The following is a 25,843-nucleotide window of genomic DNA, read 5'->3' as shown; positions in this document are numbered from 1 at the left end:
ATGTCAAGCCCTGGGTACAATGTAGGCTACAGGAAATAACGTCTTCCTCCTAGCTGGCAAGAGCCGATATAAGATGAGATATTCCTTTATTGATCTCCTTGGGGAAATGCAGGTGTCATAGTAACATGGGGATGGGAGTTACAGGTATGGGCAGGGTAATGGTCGAAAGATATAGATATAAATATAGTAGGGATGCCCCGATCGATCGGCCAGCGATCGGTATTGGCCGATATTCAGTATAAATATGAGATTGGGGAATTCCGATAATGCTTTCTAGTCGCCGATTGCGAAAACCGATCGATGATGCGCGCGAAAAACATGATCCAATTCTCAGCGGAGTTGGAATCTCGCTGTCTTCTCTCCTACTACTCACACATTTACATTTACATTTAGTCATTTAGCTGACGCTTTTATCCAAAGCGACTTACAAGTTCTGTACGACAAGCCATCAGGAAGGGCACAACTCTATCAGCTGAGCAACAATGTTCATCAAAGTGTTGAGTGCTACAGTGTAGGTTAGTTTATTAGGACAAGTGCATGACAGTACGGTTAGTTAGGGTTAGATTTTTTTTTTTTTTTTTTTTAATTCAGATAATGGTTGAAGAAGTGCGTCTTTAGTCGACGGCGAAAGATTGGACGTGATTCGGCTGTCCTAACTGGGGTGGGTAGTTCATTCCACCATTGTGGGGCAAGGACTGAGAATAGGCGACTTCTCTTTGATGACCCTCCCGGAGCTTGGATAGGAGTAGGTCTGAGGCGGCCAGAAGATGCAGAGCGTAGGGGTCTTGAGGGTGTGTAGTTAGAGACCATTGACCGGAGGTAGGCGGGAGCGGTTCCCTTTGCCGCACGGTATGCTAGGTCGAGGGCCTTGAAGCGGATTCGTGCAGCAATGGGGAGCCAGTGCAGGTCCCTAAGAAGTGGGGTGACATGGGCCGACTTCGGTAGGTTTGAGATCAGGCGGGCCGCTGCGTTCTGAATGAGTTGAAGAGGCTTAGTGGCAGTGGCCGGGAGGCCAGCGAGCAGTGCATTGCAGTAGTCGAGGCGGGAGATGACTGTTGATTGGACGAGGAGTTGGGTGGCTTCTTTTGTCAGGAAGGGGCGTATCCTTCTGACGTTGCTCAGGAGGAATCGGCAGGTTCTGGTCGTCGCTGCGATGTGAGCAGAGAAGTTCAACTGGTCGTCGAGGACAACACCAAGGTTCTTGGCGGTCGGGGACGCAGTCACAGCTGCATTCTCGACTGTGATTGAAAGGTCGGTTAGGGGGGAGGATTTGGCCGGCAGGTGGAGCAATTCTGTTTTGCTTAGGTTCAGTTTGAGGTGGTTGGACGTCATCCAGGCTGAGATGTCGGACAGACAGGCCGAGATCCGCACAGAGACGTGGATATCTGAGGGAGGGAAGGAGAGGAAGAGTTGAGTATCGTCGGCATAACAATGGTAGGAGAAGCCATGAGACGTGATAATGTTACCCAGTGATTTAGTGTAGAGGGAGAAGAGAAGGGGTCCTAAAACCGAGCCCTGGGGGACACCCGTCCGCAGGGGGCGGGTGGCCGACAGGGTCCCTCTCCATGACACTTGGTAGGAGCGGTCATTGAGGTATGATGACAGCCATGTCAGCGCAGAGCCAGCCACTCCCATTCCTGCGAGGGCCGCAAGGAGGATCTGGTGGTTGACTGTGTCGAAGGCTGCAGATAGATCTAGGAGAATCAGGACAGAGGAGAGGCCTTTCGCTTTTGCTAAGTGAAGTGCCTCTGTGACCGCAATGAGGGCTGTCTCTGTGGAGTGACCAGTCCTGAAGCCTGACTGATTAGGGTCTAGGAGGTCATTCTGTAAGAGATAAGTAGTAAGTTGGTTGGATACAGCACGTTCAAGTGTTTTAGAAAGGAAGGAGAGAAGAGAGACAGGACGGTAGTTGCCTATGACGGTAGGGTTCAGGGTTGGTTTTTTTATGAGCGGCGTGACTCTGGCTTGTTTTAGGGAGGTGGGGACCACCCCCGAGTTGAGTGAGGAGTTGATGGTTGCAGTTAGGAATGGGAGGATGTCTGGTGCTATGGTCTGGAGGAGTGGGGAGGGTAGCTGGTCCAGCTGGCAAGTAGTCGGACGGTTTGACGTTACCAGTGTCAGGGTCTCTGCTTCTGTAATGGGAGAGAAAGATGACAGAGTGAAGGATGAGGTTCTCGATTCAGCATTTGGAATGGGTGGGGGTTGGGAGAAGGAGCTGCGGATGTTCTCCACTTTTTCCTCAAAGAAGATCGCAAAGTCTTCGGCAGAGAAAGATGAGGGAGGGGGGGGTGGGGGGGGAGTGAGGAGGGAGGACATGGTAGCATGCAGTGCAGTGCACGCATTGCCCCTCCCCTCCCCCTCACAGACTGTCATGGCAACAAATCCTCTCATTCACTCCGAAGATGGCAAGAGTCCTAGCCTCCGCAACTTGTCGTGACGGCTCCTATTTCAACATCACTGAAGCATTAAACTAAATGGCCCAGTAAACTATTCACTTTAGTTTAATACATGAGGCATTGTCTAACGTTATCTAGCTGGCTAGCTACTGATAGCTCATAATATCAACGTCAGTGATAACATCATTGGCATTAGTTTTTGCAGCTGTTGGCTAGCGTTGGCTAACTAGCTATCATTCTTCATAGCTGTAACTGAACGCCAATGATGCTACCCTTATGTGATCTTATGAGTTTCAGTTCATAGGAAAATACTTTTGACTATAATGGTCAGAAGTAAATTAACTTAGATGCTTAACACTCAGTACTATTCACTTTACTTAATTTCTAAGATTAGATTAGATAATTTAGTCCGGACTTTGAGAATGTCTGTGTTAGACCTACAGTATAATACTGCCAGCTGCTATAACAAAGCCAAAAACGATCGGTATTATCGGCAGCGTATCGGCCGAGATGGCTCATAGACGATCTGTGATCGGTATCGGTGGCAAAAAAACATGATCGTGATCCCTAAAATATTAAAGTATGAGAAAGAATAAACAGTGTAAACAATATAATTAACTCTCAATGTAAAAATATTTGAAAAAAAGTGTAAACAAAAGGCGCAGATGAGGGTCTGTACACCCTATCGGTTATATTATATGTTCCAATAAATATAGACAATAAAGAATTTGAACCTGAATGTATACTATAAGTAACACAGTGGCAGACGGTGAGTCACGGTTATGTTCTCATGAACAAGCCTCAGGGCTGAAGCTCTCCAGCCTCTGTTAAGCTTCAGCATTTACTTTATTTATTTAAGCTCCCATCACAGTCCTACTTACCTATGTTGTCAAAAATAGATATAGAGCCAGAATGTATTTATTTTCTCCCATCACTGAATAATAATAACAGATTTGTGTTTTGTTACACATCTGTATACTATATCTGTACATATCCCTTACCTACTATAGTTACGCTGCTGGCCAGTACGACTTACAACCATAGTGTACTGTACATATTAATACTACAATTCTGTAGATACATCTGATTAGCACTATTGCTCAGTAGTACTAATTTATATACTTTATACCCAGTTTAATCACCTGTACATTGTATATTAATATTACTCCGTAGTACTAATTTATATACTTTATACCCAGTTTAATCACCTGTACATTGTATATTACTATTACTCAGTAGTACTAATTTATATACTTTATACCCAGTTTAATCACCTGTACATTGTATATTACTATTACACAGTAGTACTAATTTATATACTTTATACCCAGTTTAATCACCAGTATGTTGTATATTACCATTGCGCTCTAATCTAATCTATTTCATTCCATTCGAAGAGGCCAGTTACCATGGCTTCTCAACAGTAATGCAAGTACCTTTAGTACTGATTTAGGAGCAGCAGGCAGCCACGCAGTGCAGCGCCAGGGGAACCAACCAGTTGTAATGCCAGTACCTGGGTCATGGACAACGCAGGATATATCTAGAGCTGGGTGGTGTGACCTGAGGCCCTGTTTAGACGGAAACGCTAGCAGGTGAATCCGCAAAAATATTTTTTCAGATGTGCCTTTCGTTTATACGGAAACAGCGTTTTTACGGGGTGAAACCGCAAAAAAGTGAGACTACCTTCCTGGGTGGAATTCCTAGAAACGATAAACCATTGCGCTCTCATCTAAACTGTCAAACCGCATAAAACGATGACGAAAGGGTTGTCAAGGCTCTCCTCGCGCGTACTGCTTACATCACAGGCATGCGTCAGTAGCCTAGAAGCGTAAACAAAATGTCTGATGTCTGATTCTATCCATGGCGATCACCTGAAGGCTACATTGGCAGTACTTTTAAATACACAAGAATCTGTCCCGCGGCGTGACTGGACCCACTGTCTGTGAGTGACTCTGCTTTGGTCCAATCACATTCCCCACCCACAGTCTGCGAATCAGAGGCAGAGTAGGGCAGGTCTTCACAGCACGTCATGTGACATATGCGCCAATCGTGTGACAGCGGGGCTCAGTCGTCTCGGTTCGTTACAGCCTCGTATGCAAGCAGAATTCCATCCCAAAACACTCGTAACTAAAGACGACTTTTGCGGTTTCTGTTCAGACTCTCTCCGTCTAAACGTAGCCTGAGATCCATATGACGGCATATGATTTTTGGCTGTATATATTTTTTTTTCTTTTTTACTTCTTTTTTTCTCTTCCTATTTTTCTTGTATTTTCCTCCCATCCCAATTGAGTCGTTATGCCAATTCCCCCCTCCCCTTCCTGGTCGTTGCGCGCATTTGCCCCCTACTTGCCGGTCTAGGGAGCCCTGAAGTCTATCACATGCTTCCTCCGATACATACGAGACAGCCAGCAGCCTCTTTTCACCTGGCAGCGAGGACTCTCATTGGGTGAGTGTAACACGTGGGAGGGCACACTACCTCACCCAGCTGTGCAGGCGCCCTGACCGACCTGTAGGAGTCGCTGTTTACAACGACCAGATCACCACCCACCGGCTTCCCTCCCGCTGACACTGCCAATTGTGTCAGTATGACGACCGGAGGCACCACTGACAGCTGGATTCGATACCAGTGTCTCTGCGGTGGTAGACAGACGCTTAGTTCGCTGCGCTACCCGGCCGCCCTTGGCTGTATATCTTATAATGTATATACAGTACATATCTCGGAATGTATATCCACTGTATTTATAAATGTATGTATTTATTCTTATTAGTGATTTTGGACTACATACAGTAAATGTTTACTGTCAGCGATTTGTAGTTATGAATTTCCCTCTGGATCAATAAAGTACTTCTATTGTATGATCACATTTACCTTGGTAACGATAAATGAAACAATCGTTTTTTCAACACCAGTGCACAAACATCATGTTCTCCATGAGGTCGGCCGGTCAACATGTGATTGGTTGTTGCACATTCAGTTGAATTAGAGGGACACGGGAAACAGCCTACTGTATGTGCTGGAGGAACGCATTTACCCAACATAACTATGGGCAAAATAGGGTACAACTCTATCAGCTACAATCAACAAGTCGTATCAGTAACAATGTTCATCAAAGTGCTGAGTGCTACAGTGTAGGTAAGAGGTTCATGACGGCGTATTTAGCGTATTTCCGGGAACAAAAGCATTCATTCTGAACATCACTGATGCTTGAAATGTGTGAGCTTATATATACTGTATTTCAAGAAATATCTTTTTAAAAACTAAATTAGATTCATATATACTATAAAAAATTTTATCGTTTACCAATATTTGAAGATCGATACCCATCCCTACCCACTGATGATGTCACGGTTCACAAGGAAAAACATACGGTTATCCTATAACCATAGTTATATGAGTATTGGCGGCGCTCTGCGCTGCCTACTGGAATATATCCCATATAAGTCTATATACTGAATACATTTCTCCACATGTACCTATACACACCCATCCGCCTGGCCACACCCCCATCCGCTCCTCTACATAAGCAGGGGTGTGGCCATACTAACAGCTCCTTCCCAAGTCTTTCACCACCAAGGCGAAGACCACGGGGTCCTCAGGGAGTCCAGCACAGAGCGCCGCCAATACTCATATAACTATGGTTATAGGATAACCGTATGTTATATATCGTATGGCTTACGCTCTGCGCTGCCTACTGGAATACAGGAGCTGAGCGGAGCGGAAGCTCGACAAATGTACCCGCTGAGGCACCCCACAACCATCAGAACCGGGGAGGACCCGAGCCCCCAGATCCTCCTAGTGGAGGACGGGAGGGAATCGGATCCGACTGTGCGAAGAGGGTCTAGCAACTCAAACGCACAGGGTGAGCAGACCGTGGGACTTACCTTCCCAGAAGAACCCACGACTACACAAACGCGCAACCCACATGCCACTAGGGAACGAACGGGAAGAAACAAAACCCCTGTTACAACCCCTAATATCACGGGTCAAAGGCAAAAACCCAACCCCGTGGCAAGGCCGTAGCAGCGGAGCGTGAAGGAGGACCCAGCCCCAGGAAGGGACTGGACCCCCCGGAAAAGGGGGCCTGGAGAGGCCAACGATGCCGCAGCATCGAGACCCCACCAGGCGGTCACTAGTGACACCACCCCCCACACCTGGAGCAGAAGAACGCCATGATCTCGGTCCTGGAGAGCAGCATCAAGGAGCGGGAAAAGAAGTCAGCCCGGTCTGCTCCTACAAGCCCGCCCCTCCCCCCGCCAAGGACAGGCAGCCCGAGACCCCCCGCCGCCCAATAGGGTATATCTGCAGAGCCACAGAGCCCAACGTCTGGGCGGGGCTTCGTGGCGTGGACAAGTATTGTGGCCTGGACAAGTATTTGTTGGAGTGCGCATGCGGATGAGGGGGGGGGGGGCTCTCTCGCATATAGTAATAATAGAGTATATACATAAACTGTACATTGGAAGAGGTCTACAAATATACAGCACTGTTGGTAGCCTACTTTGTGGAGACGAAGATGATGAGTACCAGTCTTCTCCTCAGACATATAAACTGTACATTGGAAGAGGTCTACAAATATACAGCACTGTTGGGGGGGACTCTCTCGCATTGATTGATTGATTGATTGAAAACTTTATTAACAGATTGCAGAATGGGTACAGTACAGTACAGCTCATAGTAACAGCATATAGTAATAATAGAGTATATACATTTGAGGGGGAATAAACTGTACATATACAGCACTGTTTGTGATACAAAAATAGTAGAGTACATTAACCTGGCACACAACATACTTGTTCACATGTCATTTTTCTTTCACTCTAAAGGAAATATGTCTCACATACAGTAGACCCCCCAGTAGCCTACTTTGTGGAGACGAAGATGATGAGTACCAGTCTTCTCCTCAGACATATAAACTGTACATTGGAAGAGGCCTACAAATATATAGCACTGTTTGTGATACAAAAATAGTATATAGTAATAATAGAGTATATACATTTGAGGGGGAATAAACTGTACTTTAGAGTGAAAGAAAAATGACATGTGAACAAGTATGTTGTATGCCAGGTTAATGTACTCTACTATTTTTGTATCACAAACAGTGCTATATATGTACAGTTTATTCCCCCTCAAATGTATACTCTATTATTACTATATGCGAGAGAGCCCCCCCCCCTCATCCGCATGCGCACTCCAACAAATACTTTTCGTAAACGAGAGAGAGAGAGCGAGCGAGACTATGCTTGCACCTCATGGTACCAAAGCACCTCAAAGACGCTAAAAACAAGATTACAAACATCACAAAACAAACTGGTCAGACTTCTACTTGACCTTAACCCTAGAACCCACCTCACCCCTGCCCACTTTGACAACCTAGGATGGCTTAGAGTAGACGACAAGAGTACAGCATTTATATAGAGCTTTTATCCAAAGTGCTTTACAATTTATACCTCACATTCACTCACAGACGGCAGAGGTGCAAACCTGCTCATCAGGAGCAATTGGGGGTTAAGCGTCTTGCTCAAGGACACTTTGACACGCTGCCGGGAACATTGGAATGCGGCGCAACCCCCACACACACACAACATTGAAATGCTAATTGTCCAGCACCTAGTATTTATTGTTGCCATTTGAGAGTTCACACTCTAAACCTGTTCAGATGAGGACCGTGCTACTCACACTTGGACCATAGCAGTCATCAAAAAGGATCATGGATCATCTTTAGACAAATAAATTGATACTAATAATTGATTACTTTGAACCTTGGACCTTATTAAACCTTGTCTAAAGATTAGATTAAAATGTATTGTCATTATACAGCACAAGTACAGTACAATGAAAAGAGGTTTGGCATCCAACCAGAGTGCAAATGTAGCAGTAAAGTGCAACAGTAATATACAATGTACAGGTGATTCAACTGTAAATATACAAATTCTGAGTCTGTGTTCTAATCATGTTGAGCTCAGTTGTAATCCAATCTTACCTAGCTGACCAATACCTGTTCCCTATTTGGTTTTGTGTCAGTCTTGTTTCTCTGATCCTATTTCTAAAGATGCATTTCCATTGGCTAATGGTCGAGATATAAATCACTTGTTACTTTCTGATCCTGGCAGAACCTAGAATGTCTGCCCGTTGAAATTATGACATTTCAACGTATTGTATTTTGATATTACTGTAAATCATTTGACATCTATTGCTGACTGTTCATACATTTGTTACAATAAAGATGCAAATAATTGTTATCTCTTGTCCAATCAGAATAATTTTTTTTATTACAAAACATTGAGATATCAAACAGAAAAATAAACAGCCTTAACCCTTTGATGCACAACATATGTCGACATCTTATTTTACTCACAATAATCCAAACTGGAAGTGGTACATAGTACCAAAACAACCCACAACAGTGTAAATAGCAGAACATACATGAGAATGAATGGCTTCAGTTTCCCTCATGAATATTTGTCATGGAACTTTAGATCAGTTCAACTGACAGTATGGTATGGTATGAATATTTTGCAACAACAAGAACAAATGCTACTAATTGTGCGAAATGGGCACACAGTGCATCTCTGATGTGGCGACCATGGTTGGCCTGATAGGGGTTCTCTGGCTCGCCAGCCTGTCCAACACCCCACTACACCCTGCATCAGGACCGAGTAGAATCCTTTCCTGTTGTAGTAATCTGCAGGGTCATCAGCTGGTGCCAGGATGCCAATGTGGGTCCCGTCTATTGCCCCTGCAACCTGGGGGAACCCCCATTTATGTCTGTAGCCCTGGACGATCACCCTTAGCTCCGCATCAGATGGGGTCTTGATGTATTGATGTCACATGACCTGGTTTATGGCTGTCACAACCTCTTGGGTAATGAGACAGGCAGTGGACATGCCAACACCAAACAGGTGAGAGATTGGTTGCCAACCGCCACAGACATATTGCCACCCGTAGCTCAACAGGGACAGGGCGTCGGTAGCTGGTATTCTGGCGTGTCAAACTGGGTCACAGGATGTCACACGGGTGCAGGAAGGACACACTTTTCATCCTGAAGTTGAGTTGCCAGTTGTCACTGATATGTTGCCACCAACTACAGGGATGTGGAATGGTCCACATGCTCCTGTAAAGATAAAGTACATAGTATCATTGAACTGTTTGTTTATTAATTGATTATTCAATGTGTAAATGTTTATAGTGGACATATTTTAATTAAACGTATATTATATACTCTAAATTTCTAAATTGCACTGAATGTTTGTGTAGTTCTCTTTCTTCCAGCATGTCCTCCATGCTCTGTAAATAACTTATGTACAAATACCGATATTCCCGACTATGTTACCTGTTTATTGCACAATGTTGTTTTATTGGATTCTATTATATGTTGTACACTACTGTATTGCACATCGTTGCGGGCAAGACCACCCGCATTTCATTGTATACTTGTATGCCGTGACAAATAAAACTCTTGACTTGACGGTCTGTAAAAAAATATGTATAGGCAATGAATAAATATAATTTGATTGATTGAAAACTTTATTAACAGATTGTAGAATGGGTACAGTACAGTACGGCTCAATACACACAATTGTTAAGGGGATGCAGACCAGAGAAAGACTTTCGTCTCGTTTACATCAGGGTCCCCCATTTTCAATTCATAATAGTTGCTATATGACAAATGATATGACAAATATATCAACAAAATAATAATAATTTTGTGTCTTATTACTGGATCTTGTAAACAAGTCACAGTATAATTGTAATGTCATGCTTTTCTAGTGTTTTACCTAGGCTACTCTATCACTGCACAGAAATTAGTAATTTTCTTTTGAAAGTGGTCATCAATGGTTACAGGCAGCCATACTGAAAGAAGTATAATGACACAAACATTCCGTGCAATCTGTTAAATAAAGTTATTTCATTCATTCATTATTTCCATCGTTGTCCCTGGAGTAAACGTTACGTTACCTCGTTCGTCGTCTGTGTAATAACAAAGCCATCGTAGTTTCAATGCATAATCCAGTTGCATTCCAGATCCACCCTGTTGTTGACATGTCCTTAATTCTTTGTTACTGAAATGAATAAGGAATGCAATGTTCGCTAGCTTACCAACGTACAGTATTTTCAATCAACTGTACTGTAGAAAACAGCTTTTTGCGCGACGGATAAATGCAATTTCACGGAGAGAATATGTCTGGTGGCCATATAATACTGTATTATAGTTTACTTGAATGAACAATCTCCCTCCCCACTTTACCAGCATATTTTAAATTCACAATAAAGTCTCTCTCAGTCTCGCGCCGTCCCAACGTTGACAGTGGCTCGTCTGTTATCGACACAAAGGCACAGTGATGAATGAGGAAGTCAATAGACCGCCGCCGGTCGACTTTGCGCCTCCTGGCGGCATAAAACAGAACAGCAGCCTGGGTTCCTAATTAATTCCAACGACGTGATATCACCGTGCGCGCGTCACGGCAAAGCGTCCATGAAAACTAAAGGCTTCATCTGTATACAAGCGACCAAGACAAGTCACACACAGCACATGTCATATCCCCAAATGTAGTGAAGTAACATACGTTTTGGAAAAAAACATCGTTATTAACAAAACATTCGGGAGGGGAAGGAAGGAAGAGTAGGGTAATGTCCAATGGACATCTTACCTGCACCAATGAACGCAGGATGAAAGGCTGCAACAGGCTGGTCTCCACGTTGACGAAAGGCCTCTCGCTGGCGGGGCTAAAAAGAAGCTATGGCCGGTGCCTCGCTCCGGCGAGACGCCCCCCTCCTGCAGTCGGTCATGGTGCAGGCCCGATTACATCTTCTGTCAAAGATAATGTCGTAGTCAGAGTGCCAGGCCTGCTATTCTCACGGCTAAAGTTTAATGGTTGTAGCACAAGCTAACAGCTAACGCTAGGCTAACTGATAGCATCAAGCTAACGTTCCCAGCCGAGCGAACGCAACAGGCAGCTAACACCGTAGCTAAACAGCTAACAGTTAGCTCAACCCGGCTAAGAAGCAAGCTAAACGGCTACCACTGAACAATAGTACAACGTGAGAAAACAATATAGGCCAACACTTCAGACAGCCACTGTCTGTCCCTCTTCTCATCCGAAGAGAGAAGAGAAAAAGAAGGCAACACGTCCCTCTTCAGAACGGTGTTTACCAGACACAGCGGTGTCGGCAACAAACCCCTCGCGGACTATAGCCGACTTGAGCATGGAGATATTCTCATAATGAAACACCAAGCTCACCTCCCTCGCGCCGGGTGTTTTTCATCTTGAAAAGCGGGGCCAGCGCGGTGACAGAGGGTATCCGTTTGTCCAGAGACCCGGGGAATTGAACCGCAGATTCGGAGCACGGTCCCAGTAAAACAAAGCTCATGTTAACGTGGGCATCAAACCAGAACCCTCTCCACGCCGCTAGAGGCAGCGAAAAAAGGATACCAGCCTGGGGCAGGATCTTCGTAAACTGTGTAGTTGTTCCCCCCACACCTGGCGCCCGCGCTGCAAAAACATCACCCGCCCCAGAGAGGCCGTCAGCCCTCACACGGCCGAGCGCCTCCCAAGCAACGTGTCCAACGGCAGAGCCGGAGGTAATGCCGGCGGAGATTGCTCAGCGACGCGAGCCCCTACTACGAAGCTCCAATGGAGGTCAGAATGATCATCATCTTCTAGACACTCCGGTGGCGAAGACATTATCGCTGTATTTCCTCGAAAAATTGTGAGAGAGAAAACAGAGATATAATGTCAACGCAGCTCCTTCTCTTCAATGAAGCTCCTTTCCAACTATTTTACACTAAACTCAAGTGGTGTATACAGACACTCGCCGTGGTGAAAATAAGGAAGGAGCTGTTAGTATGGCCACACCCCTGCTTATGTAGAGGAGCGGATGGGGGTGTGGCCCGGCGGATGGGTGTGTATAGGTACATGTGGAGAAATGTATTCAGTATATAGACTGATATGGGATATATATTCCAGTAGGCAGCGCAGAGCGTAAGCCATACGATATATAACCAACAGTTTTTTGGTTCCAGCTGAGAACCAACTTTTCAGGTTCGAAACCAGTTTAAAGTAATTCTATCAACTAATGACGTAAACTGGCAATGTGAGAGGATGGAGGGTGAGGAGGAAGGAGACTCACTCAGGGTGTGGAGCGCCGGTCTTGGTCAGAAGAGTCAGGACAAAGAACATGAAGATGACGAACACAGCCAGGCCGACCCAGAAGCCAATCACAATGGAGTCTGCGAAACAGGGAAGGGTCAAAAGGTGAGAACATATTTTACACCGTTATCGCGATCACTCCTGTCTGCGTGTCCATCTGTCCGCACCAGCCATAGTTCCCACAGTTCTGACCCCATGTTGGTATAACCCTGCACAGGTCTCACAGGATGCCAGAATGACCCGGATTGATTCTCTAATATTTTTCCAATCGGTCAACAAGTTTTTTTTTTTATCCACTTTTTCTCCTCCTTTTTCTATTTTTCTCCCATCCCAATTTTAGCCGTGCCAATTCTCCCCTCCCCTGTCTTGAACGTTGCTCGCATGTGCCCCCCACTGGCCGGTTGTAGGGAGGATAGAAGCCTGTCACATGTCCCCTTCGATACATGTGCAGGTAGCCAGTCGCATCTTTTCACCTGCCAGCGCGGACTCTCATTTGGCGCAGACTCTCATTTGGCGAGGAGTAACGTGTGGGAGGCTCACACTGCCCACGCCATTTCCCTGTCTGCTGTGCAGGCGCCCCAACCGACCTGTAGGAGTCGCTGTTTACAACGTCCAGATTACCACCCTTCGACTTCCCACCCGCTAACTCTGCCAATTGAGTTAGTATGACGGCCGGCCCAAGCCGGAGGCAACGCCGACAGCCGGATTCGAACCCGGTGTCTCTTGCGTTGGTGACGAGCGCAATGTCCGCTGCGCCACCCAGCCTCCCCAACCACTATTTTTATTTAAATACATTTCTATTATTTAAATACAATACAACAGCAAACAAACATGTGTCCAGCCCCTCTCTTGCTCTGGTAAAAGAAACATGTCTCCTTCCTGGTACAGTGCGTCACCTGACATAGACACGCCTACTACCTTTCACCCTGCATCCTGCCTTTCACCCAACTAGTGCTCATGTGACCGATCGTATGTGACTCCTCTGCGTTGTGCATTAATTTCGATGCCCCAAGGGAGTTTCGAACCGAGGTCGGCCGCACCGCGGGCGACAGCATAGACCACTACACCAAGAGGTGAATTGAGTTTAACTCGCAGTACCGCTTACTGCCACAGTCACTTCACAACACACACGCTGTGGATATTACTCACAGACCTCCGTTACACTTAGTGCCCCCTAGTGTCTGCAAAGTAGAAATGACAAACAAATAAAAAATTACAAATAATAATGAAGCAAGTAAAGTGTTCAAATGGCTCCTACACTAAAAATAATGCATTTCTCTCTCCCAGTCCCTCTCTTATCTCTCTCTCACACACACTAATTGATTTGTTATCCTTGCTTTTTGCCCCCCGCCTTGTTGTCTCATTGTGTGCAGTGATTTAATAAAAAAATTAAATTGCTTATCTCTGTATGTTATAGTGTGAAATGAGGAAAACCTCAGTTGCCTTTCGAGTTTAAATAAAGGTTTGAGATTCATGAACCCTAAAATAAGACTGTACACGTCTGATATAGCCAATTCAAGCGGAATGTAATGTATCCCGTTTGAATAATTCATATTATGTTCTTCTTGTGCCCCAGGACACTATGTGTGACCAATGCACACCACTCTCTCTCCAGAAGGTATAAACCAAAGGGAGACGCCATACGTGTGTCAGCTCTTAACACCAAGTGAGGCCTGACTTCTGGTTAAAACCTACTGGCTCTGACTGAGGCCATGCGTGTGTCAGCTCTTAACACCAAGTGAGGTCTGACAGTCAGACTCTGTCTTCTGTTCTGATTAAGACCTACTGGCTCTGCCTGTGAGGCCATGCGTGTGTCAGCTCTTAACACCAAGTGAGGTCTGACAGTCAGACTCTGTCTTCTGTTCTGATTAAGACCTACTGGCTCTGCCTGTGAGGCCATGAGTGTGTCAGCTCTTAACACCAAGTGAGGTCTGACTTCTGTTCTGATTAAGACCTACTGGCTCTGCCTGTGATGCCATGCGTGTGTCAGCTCTTAACTGGCTCTGTGAGCAGAAGCACGCACATGCACGGATGTGCACGCACGTGCACACAAGAATGCGCTGCACTCGACTGATGCGCCAACTCGCCAAGTACCCACCTGGCTACTTTGCATAACAATAGCTCAGGTCGTCAGGTGTGTTCAAATACGTTCTCAGATACATTCACACAAAACTTGTGAGTGAAATGTGTTACACTCCATTCCTTTTTTTTTTATATTTTTTTTTATTATTGCAAAACAAAAAATTATTAAAAGTCAGTACTCAACACACAATGCATAATGAAACTTTCAGTAAAGGTGGTTAAAATATATGCAAGTACAGAAACAGGATAAAACAAAAATAGTCTATAATAACATTTTAACCGTATACAGTGTATATCCAGCGAAATTACAATTATATAAATGTTAGTATATAATATACCCCTAATACCTATTTTCTAAAACCCTACACACATATGCTCCAGCTCAAACCCCCCCCTCCCGGACCCCCTCTTGGATAGTACCTCCATTATCCCTCACTCCTAACCAGACACTACCATTATAAGCTAGCTTTTATTCTCTCCACCACTTCTAACCACATTGACATATTGGATTCATTGAGCCCCAGAATTCTTGCTGTAGATATTTCTTGATATATCACATCGAGATATGTAAGAAACCACACTTTTCGGCAAATTTTTTCCGGTTGAAACCAACGTGATGCGATCAGTTTTTTAGCTACTGTGATACCCGATAAAACCAATCTTTTTAGTTGTGGATTCACTGCAAACTCAAAAACATCATTCAATAGTAATACCGCAGGGTGTACAGGTATATTCCAAAATACGAGTATTGATAATTGTTGGGACACATCTTTCCAGAATGCCTTAACTGGTGGGCAGTCCCAATACATGTGCATAAATGTTCCTTCGTCCCCATTTGTACATTGGGAGCATTTGGAGTCTTGTATAAGCCCCATTTTGCACAGCCTTATAGGAGTCAAGTATGTCCTGTGAATATAGTTCAGATTGATTTGTTGATGATCCGGGTTCCTTGATGTAAGTCGGACATTTGCCCAGGCTCCTTGCCAATCAAAGTCATATTCCAGGTCTGGTATATCCCTCCTCCAGACAGTGTCTAGTTGAAGGGTTTCATACGAGGACGTTAGTAATTGATAATAAAAACCTGATACAAAACCTCCCAATGTATCTCTTTCATAGAAAAATGTGTGGTATCTGTGGTGTTCAATTGGTATGAGTAATGGAACACCGTGAGATCTCATACAAAGTCGTAACTGTATGTAAAAAAGCCATGTGGACTCGGTGAGGTTAAACTTTATGCATATTTCGACATAACTACAGAGGCCCTTGTTATTAAAAATATCCCCTAATGAGTGTATGCCTTTCTCTTCCCATATAGGGAATCTTATAGGACGTTTTCCCATTAAGAGTGCATTGTTATTGAATATGGGAGTGTGATTATGCCATTCTTGAGGGTTAGGATATTTCTTTTGTGTTTCCCGCCATGTTCTGATTGCATGGGTAATTATTGGGCCAAATTCTCGCTCACAATGCTTGATTGAAAGTTTAGTGTGTGCTATGTCTTTCAGTCTCTGTGGGGCTACTATGTTTTCTTCTAATTCTCTCCAAGATACCAAAGCCTGGGGTCAAACCATATCTTCAATGGTCTTAATGTGAAGGCCTTAAAATATTGTAAAAAATCTGGGACTGCCATGCCACCGTCTGCTTTATTTCTCTGTGCGGTGGATCTTTTTATGCGAGGTGGTTTGTTATTCCAAATAAATTTGTATGTGGAGGTTTGTAATCTTTTCCAGTAGCCCTCTGGAGGAGGTAACGGAAGCATTGAGCTGAAGAAATTGATTCTTGGTAATACATCCATCTTAACTATTGATACCCTTGCCTGTACTGAGTTTTTAAGTTTTGCCCACCTGTCCAGGTCGTCTTTGATTTTGTTCTGTATTTTTGTGTAATTGTGCTTCACCGTTTGTCTTATGGTGGGAAATATTTCCACACCCAAGCATCTGAAATGTTTGACCATGGGTATCGCACCTGGGAGGGATGTGTCTTTTTTTGCACTGGTGTTAAGAGGAAGAAAAGCCGACTTAGGCCAATTTATTTTAAATCCCGATAAATCACCAAAGTTCTCTATCAACTTGAGTATATGCGGCAATGTGTTGTTGGGGTTTTGCATGAACAATATTACGTCGTCCGCATATAAACTAATTTTATGATGTGTGCCCTTGATTACTATTGGTTCTATGTGTTGGGATTGTCTTATAAATTGTGCTAAATGTTCTAATGATAGATCAAATAGTCCGGGACTAAGAGGGCAACCCTGTCTGGCTGAGCGTGATACCGGAAAGATATCGGAGATGAATGTGCCTGTTGTAATCCTGGCCGATGGGTCCTTGTATAGTACTTTAATCATATCAATGAATCCTTTTCCTAACCCCATCCTTTCTAATACTGCCCATAGAAACGACCATTCCAACCTGTCAAATGCTTTCATAGCATCCAGGGATAGTATCGCCTTAGGTGTGGTGTCCTCTTTGTCTGCATCTAGTACGTGCAGTATTCGCCTTATGTTATCATTGATCAGGCGACCTTTTATGAAGCCTGTTTGGTCCGGATGAACTAAAGACGTCATATGCTTTTGCAATCTGATGGCTAATATCTTAGAGTACAGTTTGACATCGGTTCCGAGGAGGCTTAAAGGACGGTAACTACCGCACTCAGTGGGGTCTTTGTCTTTTTTGTGAAGAACTGAAATGAGTGCGATATTTTGGTGTTTATGGAAGCTTCCCTCTTTGACTGAGTATAAGATCATATTTAGTAATAAGGGTCCAAATATGTCCCAGCAAGAAATGTACATTTCTGATGGGATACCGTCAATTCCCGGAGCCTTGCCGTTTTTCATTCCGGATATGGCCTTCTTGAGTTCTTCTAATGTGATCGGTACTTCTAACTGTTTAGCGTCGTCCTCCGTAAGTTTAGGGAGAGTAATTTGATTAAGATATGTGTCTAATTTGTCTTGATCAAAGGTCGTTTCTGAATTATATAAATCGGAGTAGAATTCTTTGAATGTATCGTTTATTATTTTGGGTTCTGTTACTAGAGCTTGTTGTTTCCTAATGGCAGTTATATCTGCAAATTTTGCATTAATTCTTAGTCGCATGGCTAATAGGTGACTAGGTTTAGAGCCTTGGAAGTACTGCTGTTGTCTTGTGCTGCGTATTTGCAATTCCGATTTTTGTCTGTATATTGCTTTGATCTCTGTCTTTAGAATGTTAACTTGGTTTTCTAGTCTAGTAGAGTTGTTGTATTTTAAAGAATTAAAAAGCGTTGAGTAAAGCGTTTCCATTTCAGACAGTTTTGTGTTTTGATTTTTGCGCAATATGGAGGAAAATCTATCCGTGAAATCCTTGATCATAGTTTTTACCGACATCCATAATATTCTGGGATCTTGCACCGAGTTAGCATTATCCCGTAGGAATACTGTGAGAGCTTCTTTAATTTGTGTAATGAATTCCTTGTTGTTAAGCAGCATAGAATTAAAACGCCATCTTGGGGCCCGGGAAGATAGTGTACCAAATGTTGCTTTCAGGATTAAGTAGCAGTGATCTGATAGCGCATTGGGTGTCATTTCCACTTCATATTTATCAAATATTCTCGGGGATGCAAAGACGTAATCAATTCTGGATAGTGTGTTGTGTCTCGCCGAATGACAGGAGTACTTGCGGGTCATGGGGTTAAGTGAACGCCATAAATCAGTTACCCCTGTTGATTTCGACCAATCTTTTAATGCTTTAGATGAATCTTTTTGTTTGCTGGAAAAGGTAAGGTAAGTTTTGTCCATCCTTGGGTTCCAAATGGCATTAAAATCCGCACCTATTATATATGAGTACTCGGGATGGTTTAACATTTCTCTGGTTAGTGAAGTGAAGAAACCCACTTCGTACAAATTTGGGGCATATACCGCTGCCAATGCAATTTTCCTGTTATTGTGTATAATCCTAGCTATAGTTATGCGCCCCTCAGCATCCGACCATACCCCTTTCAATTCGATATTTAATTTGCGTCTGACGACTATGGCTACCCCTCTAGTTCTCGTAACAAAAGAAGAGTGACTAATATTATGGTATATGTTATCCGCTAACGTATTTATGTCTTCCTCTAAAATGTGCGTTTCGCTTAATAGAGCCACGTCCACATGTTCTTTTTTCATCAGTGTGAGCACGCTTTTGCGTTTGTGTTGTTTGTTTATCCCACCGGTGTTCCATACCATTATATTCAAACTAGCCATAATCTATGCATGTTTTTGTGTAGTTTTTGGTAATGCTTCTGGAGTGTGAAGCTACAATAGATGTACATCCAATTAATGAGGTCCCGTTGAGAGCTGAGCTTAAAAACATATATATATACAAATAAAAATCCCCTATTTTCCCCTCACCGAGAAAGTCGTACAGGCCTGTGTTCCAAGAACACATCCTCCGCGATTGACTTTCTCCCATGGTCCACCGGATTGCCCAAACTGAGCATTGTAATCTTAATCTTCCTATGCTAATTGCCATAGGATCTAACATTTCCATTCTATTGTAATAGAATGTCGCTTTTGGTCTTGCACCTTCCCTTACTGTAATGAAGTATTGTGATAAATGACAAAAAAATAAAATAAAAAATAAAAAAAGAGAACAAACTTTCATCGACATATTCATTTGAACCCTCTACTAACGTGTGGGAAAAAAGGAAAAAAGGAAAAGATTGTAGAGCAATATTGACACCTTAATGTGAAGAACATTGGAAAAGAACAATGTAAGTTAAAATATATTTAAAAAATATAGAGTAATGAGAAGAAAAAATTAAATAAAATAAAAATCAAAGGAAAGATATAGATAAGGAATGAGAGATAGAATAATTATCAACGTGGAGAAGCCACTAGAACCGAATTAACAGATTAGATAAGATAGAAAAGCAGCGCCTTTTAGAGCTTCAATGTGCCTTCAATGGAGTGATTACTTAAATTGTTAGAATAACCTTGTAGTGTTCATACGTTTAGGTGTGGTTAATTTTTAAAGTATTATTAAGGACTGATTGAACTTAATTTAATTTATTATCTGCTATGTGTATACACACCGGATGTTTATTGTTAGATTTGTAGGCTTCGTTGTCATGGTGCCTTATATTCTAGAAGGTTGTAGAGTATACTAGTGACTAGACTATTTTATGTTCCAGAATGATCTAAGAGACCCAGGGCATTTGAGCGATAAACCCAGAATATTCCAGATAGATCTTTTTGCAATGATATGTATTTGTCTCCTCAGAGACCAGAGACTGAAATTATAATGTATTATGAATCGTATTATACACAGTACACATTGTTATAGACGGCTTGCATATCGTCTGCTACCTTGATGAACACAATAAAGTCATTCTAACACTGGTATACATTGAGAAAGAGGCTTATCTGTTTCCGGCATTTTCGTCCTGCCTTGGGTTATTTGCTCCATTTCGATTCAGAAAATCCTCAGCTTCAATAGGTGTGTATACACCTGACCTGCGGCCGTCACTGCCCAAGAATGATAACAGCGCCGGGTATGATAGCCTTGGCTTGTAACCGGCTTTGAACAGCTTTTGCATCACCTCCTTGTATGGTAGACGTCGGATGATGGCATCTTTGCTCAAATCTTTGTAGATAAATATTGGTTTATCACCATAAATCAGATTCCCACGTTGGTTGCGAGCAAATTTGATGATGTCATCCCTTGTTGTAGTCTTCCGCAGAGTGACAATGATGACTCTTGGCCCGTTGATTCTTTGCCCCCGAGAACCGATTCTGTAAACTTGGTCCACTTCTGGCACTGTGTTTGGATCGATGTTACCCAAAATCGTTGATAACACTGTTGGAAAGTTGGGATCTTCGCAGTTTACTGCTTCATCAAGCCCTACAATGCGGATGTTATTCCGCCTGTGGTAGCGTTGGGTTTCTAGTAGCCTCTCCGTCGCTTCGTTTTTAAGCCCTTGTATTTCCCTCCGGTATTCTTCTTTCACACTTTCCATCTCTTTTCCCATCTCTGTCATGCCACCTTCGTTCGCCTTGACTGCCCGTGTAATTTCTGTCACCGTATTCTCCACTGTCGTGATTCGCATGGACTGTAAAGCGACCGCTCTCATAACCTCTTCGAATTTAGTATCGATGTGTTCAACGTGTGCTTTGAAAGCGACCATCTGTTCTTTTATCAGGATAGTCAGAGAGTTGAAGTCGGGTTGTGTAATTGAACTGCTTGTGTCAGTTGATGTTATTGGAGCAGTGAGGGATCCGATGGATGTTTTTGCTATTATCTTCTCAAAATCGCCTGCTTTATCCTTCACGGAACTTTTTTCTGATGTTCCTGTTATGTTGTCATCTATTGTCTCCCTCTCGGGGCCAGTTGTCCTTGGTCCCTGTGTATTCTCCTCTATATTCCCCGCGTCGGGGCTTGTCACCAACGGATCTGCCACAGCGTCGCCTGTCATTTTCTTTGAACGTGTTTCAATTGGCGCCGTTAGAATTGCTGTGTCTTGTTTCCTTCCACCCTTTTTCTTATCCTTATCCATGTTGTCTTTTGATATAGTTAGTAGAGGGTCTCATCAATACATACGATGTGGTCTAATCTCTTTTGGTATTGTCCAAATAAGGTTTTTAAACGAAATTAACGATAACGGGAGCGGAGCTGTAACCAATTGCGTGCGCTACATATTGCAGCTAAACCGGAAGTTACACTCCATTCCTAAAGGCAATTAGGCATGGTCTTTAGTTTGTGCGCATGCAAGGGAACATTTATGCGCATGCGCGGGAGCGCGCGTGCACGTGGCATCATTAAAACACAGTGCAACCAGCTTTGAAATCACCAACGCATCCCTGACACCAAGTGAGGTCTGACTTATGGTTCTGGTTAAGACCTACTGGCTCTGCCTGTGATGCCATGCGTGTAGGGGTCACAGGGCGGACCTTCCTACAGGCGATATAGGCGGATGCCTAGAGCGCCACCCAGAGGGGGGCGCCACATTTTTTTTTTTTTTTTTTAACTTTTTCTTTTACATTTTTTTACTTTCTTTTTTTTCAGTTTTGGCGCCCTCTATATCTGCAACCATTATTTTTACATAAAAAAAATTCTAACATAAGGGAAAATGAGCCAAAAATCTAAAACGGTCGGTCGGTCTGAGCCTCAGCTTTAGGTGTTCACAGTCAGAACATGCTAGAGCGCTGTGCATTGATGGGTATCGGTCAAGTGTTTATAGAATTGAGCGTTGAGGAAAGAAAGACTAACGTTAGAGAACTATGAAGAGGCAAAAGCCATCCGGCCATCCAGTTTAAAAAGAGAAGAAAAGAAGAAGACGAGAAACGTGCCAAGGTGAAAGGTATGCAATTTTGTACAACTTCCAAGACCTGCCACACCAAGAGCTGATGAAGCAAGCAGAGGCACTTGTACACACCTTAAACCATGGAGGGCAATCTGATTTGGATGGGAAGGAGCTGGTTCAGGAGTTGGACAATTTGATGTGATTGATGACTTTGCAGCGAGGAAGGCCAGAAGGATTGCACTGTAAATGGAAACCAGTAGGAGCTACAGGCTAACCTTGAAGTGTGATGATAGGGAGTGGAATGTAAATAGTTCTTTAGACAAAGTGAATTTGTAATTTTTATTTATTTGTTTGTTTATTTAGCATATTATATTTTGATTATATATGTGTAACATATTTTACAATACATAATTTTCTTTTAAAGCAAATTTGCACGTTATTTTATTGTTTGTTGTTATTATTATTATTATTATTATTATTATTATTATTATTATTATTATTATTATTATTATTATTATTATTATTATTATTATTATTATTATTATTATTATTGTGTGTTAGCTAAGTTGTTTATTTGTTTTAATTCTTTAGTGTGCACTTTACATTTATTCTTAGCTCTTGTTCTTGCTTGTAAAAAATAAAGGTGCAGTACTTTACTGTATAACTGTTAACCCTTTCACTGCCACACGACGGAGGGTTAACCCTTTACTATCACACAACCGACGGTCGTGAAAGGGTTAACCTTCGGTGTATTGTCGCAGTGAAAAGGGTTAAAACTTTGGCGTCCGCACTCTTGCGGCGATTTATGCCTCAGAGGACAGCGGTTTGTTTACAAACCTATGTACTTTCTAAGAGCTATATATATCATTTATAGTATTGCTATCTGTCCATTCTCGTTGTCACTTGAGTGCATAAACCGTGCCTTCATAATGGCTTAAAGAAAATAAAAATCCATCGGTTGGTTGTCATTTTATAGCATCGTGAATATAAGGTTTATCGCGCTTTTCGTCTAGTCTTTTTTCCAGGAAGCTAGATAATAGGCTAAACGTTGGTGCCGTTATATCAAACGCCATTTCTGCTGTATATATACGAATGAAATAAAACAAACTGCGTAGCATCCGGACTATTACAGAGCATCTATGGATGAAATAGGGGCGGCGGGGAACGCCGATTAGTATTATTTATTAGCAATATAGTGTGCGTTCAATCAGCCATGTTCACTGATCGATCACGTTAGGTTTTAAAACAATGTCCAATCCAGCTGTAATTTGGGGGAATAGTATCCTACCGTCAGGCCATGTGATCGCCGGCAGTATTTCTTCATTAGTCATCGGATTCTGGTAGATCGATATGTCCATTGGCTAATCATAAATCCCATTATTCCAGGCTGAAAAATGGGTTCAGTAACTGGATCAAAGATGGAGGGTCTTCGTTTGGAATCGAGGCTCATATGATCCGCCCACAGACTGTAAAAGATTTTTTCTTTTTTTAAATCCCCTCAATGATACTGCAGTGGAGCGATGGCGCCCCTAAGCGGATCTGGCCGGTATTGCATGTTTCGAAAATCAAATATGTGGGTAGGTCATGGATCTCGATCGCGGACGTTAATAGCATTATAAATATGTAATAAAACAATAACAACTTGCCACGAGTATATACGTGGCTCTGGTCCACAACGCATGGCACCAAAACACGTATATACTCGTGGACGGACGGCATAGTGTTAACCGGTTGGTAGCGCTGCGATGTTTCAGCTCTTAACACCAAGTGAGGTCTGACTTCTGGTTAAGACCTACTGGCTCTAACTGTGATTGTGACTGCCTTGTCATTGTCTGTTTCATCTATTGTCTGTTTTTTATGGTTGTGAAATTTGTGTAGTTTAGTAACTTGTACTGTACCTGTACTAGTGTCTGTTCTTGTGATTATGCGGTTTGCGTCATTTAGTAACTTGCACATGTACTATTGTCTGTTCTTGTGGTTATGAAGTTTGTGTAGTTTAGTAACTTGTACATGTACTGTTGTCTGTTCTTGTGATTATGAGGTTTGTGTAGTTTAGTAACTTGTACATGTACTGTTGTCTGTTCTTGTGATTATACAGTTTGTGTAGTTTAGTAACTTGTACATGTACATCAGAAAACTGAACACTGAACTCTCCACTCACAAGTACACATGAGCACACACAGACACACACACAACACTCAATCAATCAACAATCACTTTAAACAAAATGTCACTTTAAATAATGGAAAAGTCACTTTAAAGGAAGGAGGTATTGTATAGTATAGTTTAGATACATTAAAGGGGAGATGAAGCATAGCGATAAACACATAGTCTCATAGCATCAAATTAGTATTTAGATAAACCACAGAAAAAAATCACGTTATAAAAATAAGGCATTTCTAAGAAAAAACTATTTGTAATGTCCATTTATGTAGCATTTATGAACATGTGCGCCGCCATTTTGTTGCTGACGTCACGGTGTTGGTTTGGTGTATACACTGTGGGTTAGCTGCATAGTAAACATGGACTGTCGGGTCAGTCAAATGTTGCCTACCAAACAACGGGACCGCGGTGGTTCTTTTTGTATTGCTCCTGGCTGTTCAAACAAATTTGACCGTGTGAAAGAGAGAGGAAAGTTGGTTAATTTCCACAAACTACCAGTGAAAAAAACAGTGTTGTTGGCACGTTGGTTCAGGCTGGCTGCACTCAGGCGGCGCGATCAGCCTGTTGGACAGGGAATGAAGATCTCCAGCGAACACTTCATTGCCTCGGTGAAGTTTATTTATTCAGTGCTAATACTGATATGGAAGAGCATTGCAGTAGACGCAGAGCGTCACTATGCTCATATAACTATGGTTATATACATAACCGTACGTTACAAGTAGTCACACAATGGAATGCAGTATCAAAAACACGTTCACAAAAAGTATGGGTTACTGAATGCTGAACTGCACTGTTATAATCACTAAGCCATTGTAAGACCTTGTCCTTACCTGTGTCCCTGTATCACTTGTGTCTGCTGCCCTTTGACTAAAAAACTTCTGTATGTCCATTTTCCTTTTTTTCGGGCAGCATTTGAGTTAGTCACCTAGTAAAAGTCGTCTAGTAAAAGTGAGATAATTGACTATCATATCAAAACATGCTAGGGCTGTACCGAATAGTTCGAAGCTTCGATCATAATGTTGACATTCGAATTCTAAATCAACATTAAATTTTTTTTATTTTTTTTTTATTTTTTTTTATGTTTTATTATTATTAATTTGCCAAGGTATGGCGAGTGCTGATTGATTGATTTAAAATTGTATTAACAGATTGCAGAATGGGTACAATACAGTACAGCTCAATACACACAATTGTTAAGGGGATGCAGACCAGAGAAAGACTTTCGTCTTGTTTACATCAGGGTCCCCCATTTTCAATTCATCATAACATATTCATGACATACATGACATTGACATTTCTGACATACAAGATATGCAAATATACACTGTTATCCTAACAGATGCGGGTGCAGTGTCTCTGTGTGCTGTGCGCCACTTACACCTGTGCGCCTTCAGTCCCTCGAAAGACACCGGCTCCTCGTCGTCGTAATATTCATATCTCCACTCGTAGTCCGGGTCCGCCGGGTTGTTTGTATCGTTTGGACTTTTAATAGATTCGGACATCGCGCCACAAAACAAAAGCGCAGCAGGAAGAGGAGAAAACGGTCCACCGTCCACCTGACCGAGGTGGATATATTGCACTTGCAGAGTTTGTGAAGCGGAGAGCATTAAAGGTGAATAATAAACGTTGGGTCATTTAGGTTCGCGCGCGAGTTTCCTGAAGTTTCCCGCGGGGGGGGGGGGGGGGGGGGGGGGGGGTTTACCCAGCATGGAGCTAGACCCCAGCTGAGACACACTGTACATGCTGCATCTCTCTCTCCCTCTCTCTCTCCCTCTCTCTATTTCTCTCTCTCCCTCTCT

The 25,843-nt window shown here is 42.9% G+C and overlaps 1 protein-coding gene across 1 annotated transcript in view; it reads right to left on the bottom strand.

Moving 5' to 3' along the window:
- mrap2a (melanocortin 2 receptor accessory protein 2a) overlaps nt 1–25,546 on the bottom strand; it is a gene marked incomplete at both ends in the record, with an annotated part of 36,768 nt that extends 11,222 nt beyond the window's left edge. The window contains 2 exons of the mRNA XM_084308308.1: nt 12,523–12,622; nt 25,423–25,546. Coding sequence (XP_084164434.1) covers nt 12,523–12,622; nt 25,423–25,546 — 224 coding nt within the window. The remainder of the gene's footprint in view (nt 1–12,522; nt 12,623–25,422) is intronic.
- Nucleotides 25,547–25,843: the final 297 nt, after the last annotated feature.

The sequence above is a fragment of the Notolepis coatsorum genome, assembly GCF_963971535.1.
Source record: "Notolepis coatsorum genome assembly, chromosome: 2".
Lineage (NCBI taxonomy): Eukaryota > Metazoa > Chordata > Actinopteri > Aulopiformes > Paralepididae > Notolepis > Notolepis coatsorum.
The sequence above is the reverse complement of the archived record's forward strand: the minus strand, read 5'-3'. Positions and strand labels throughout refer to the sequence as shown.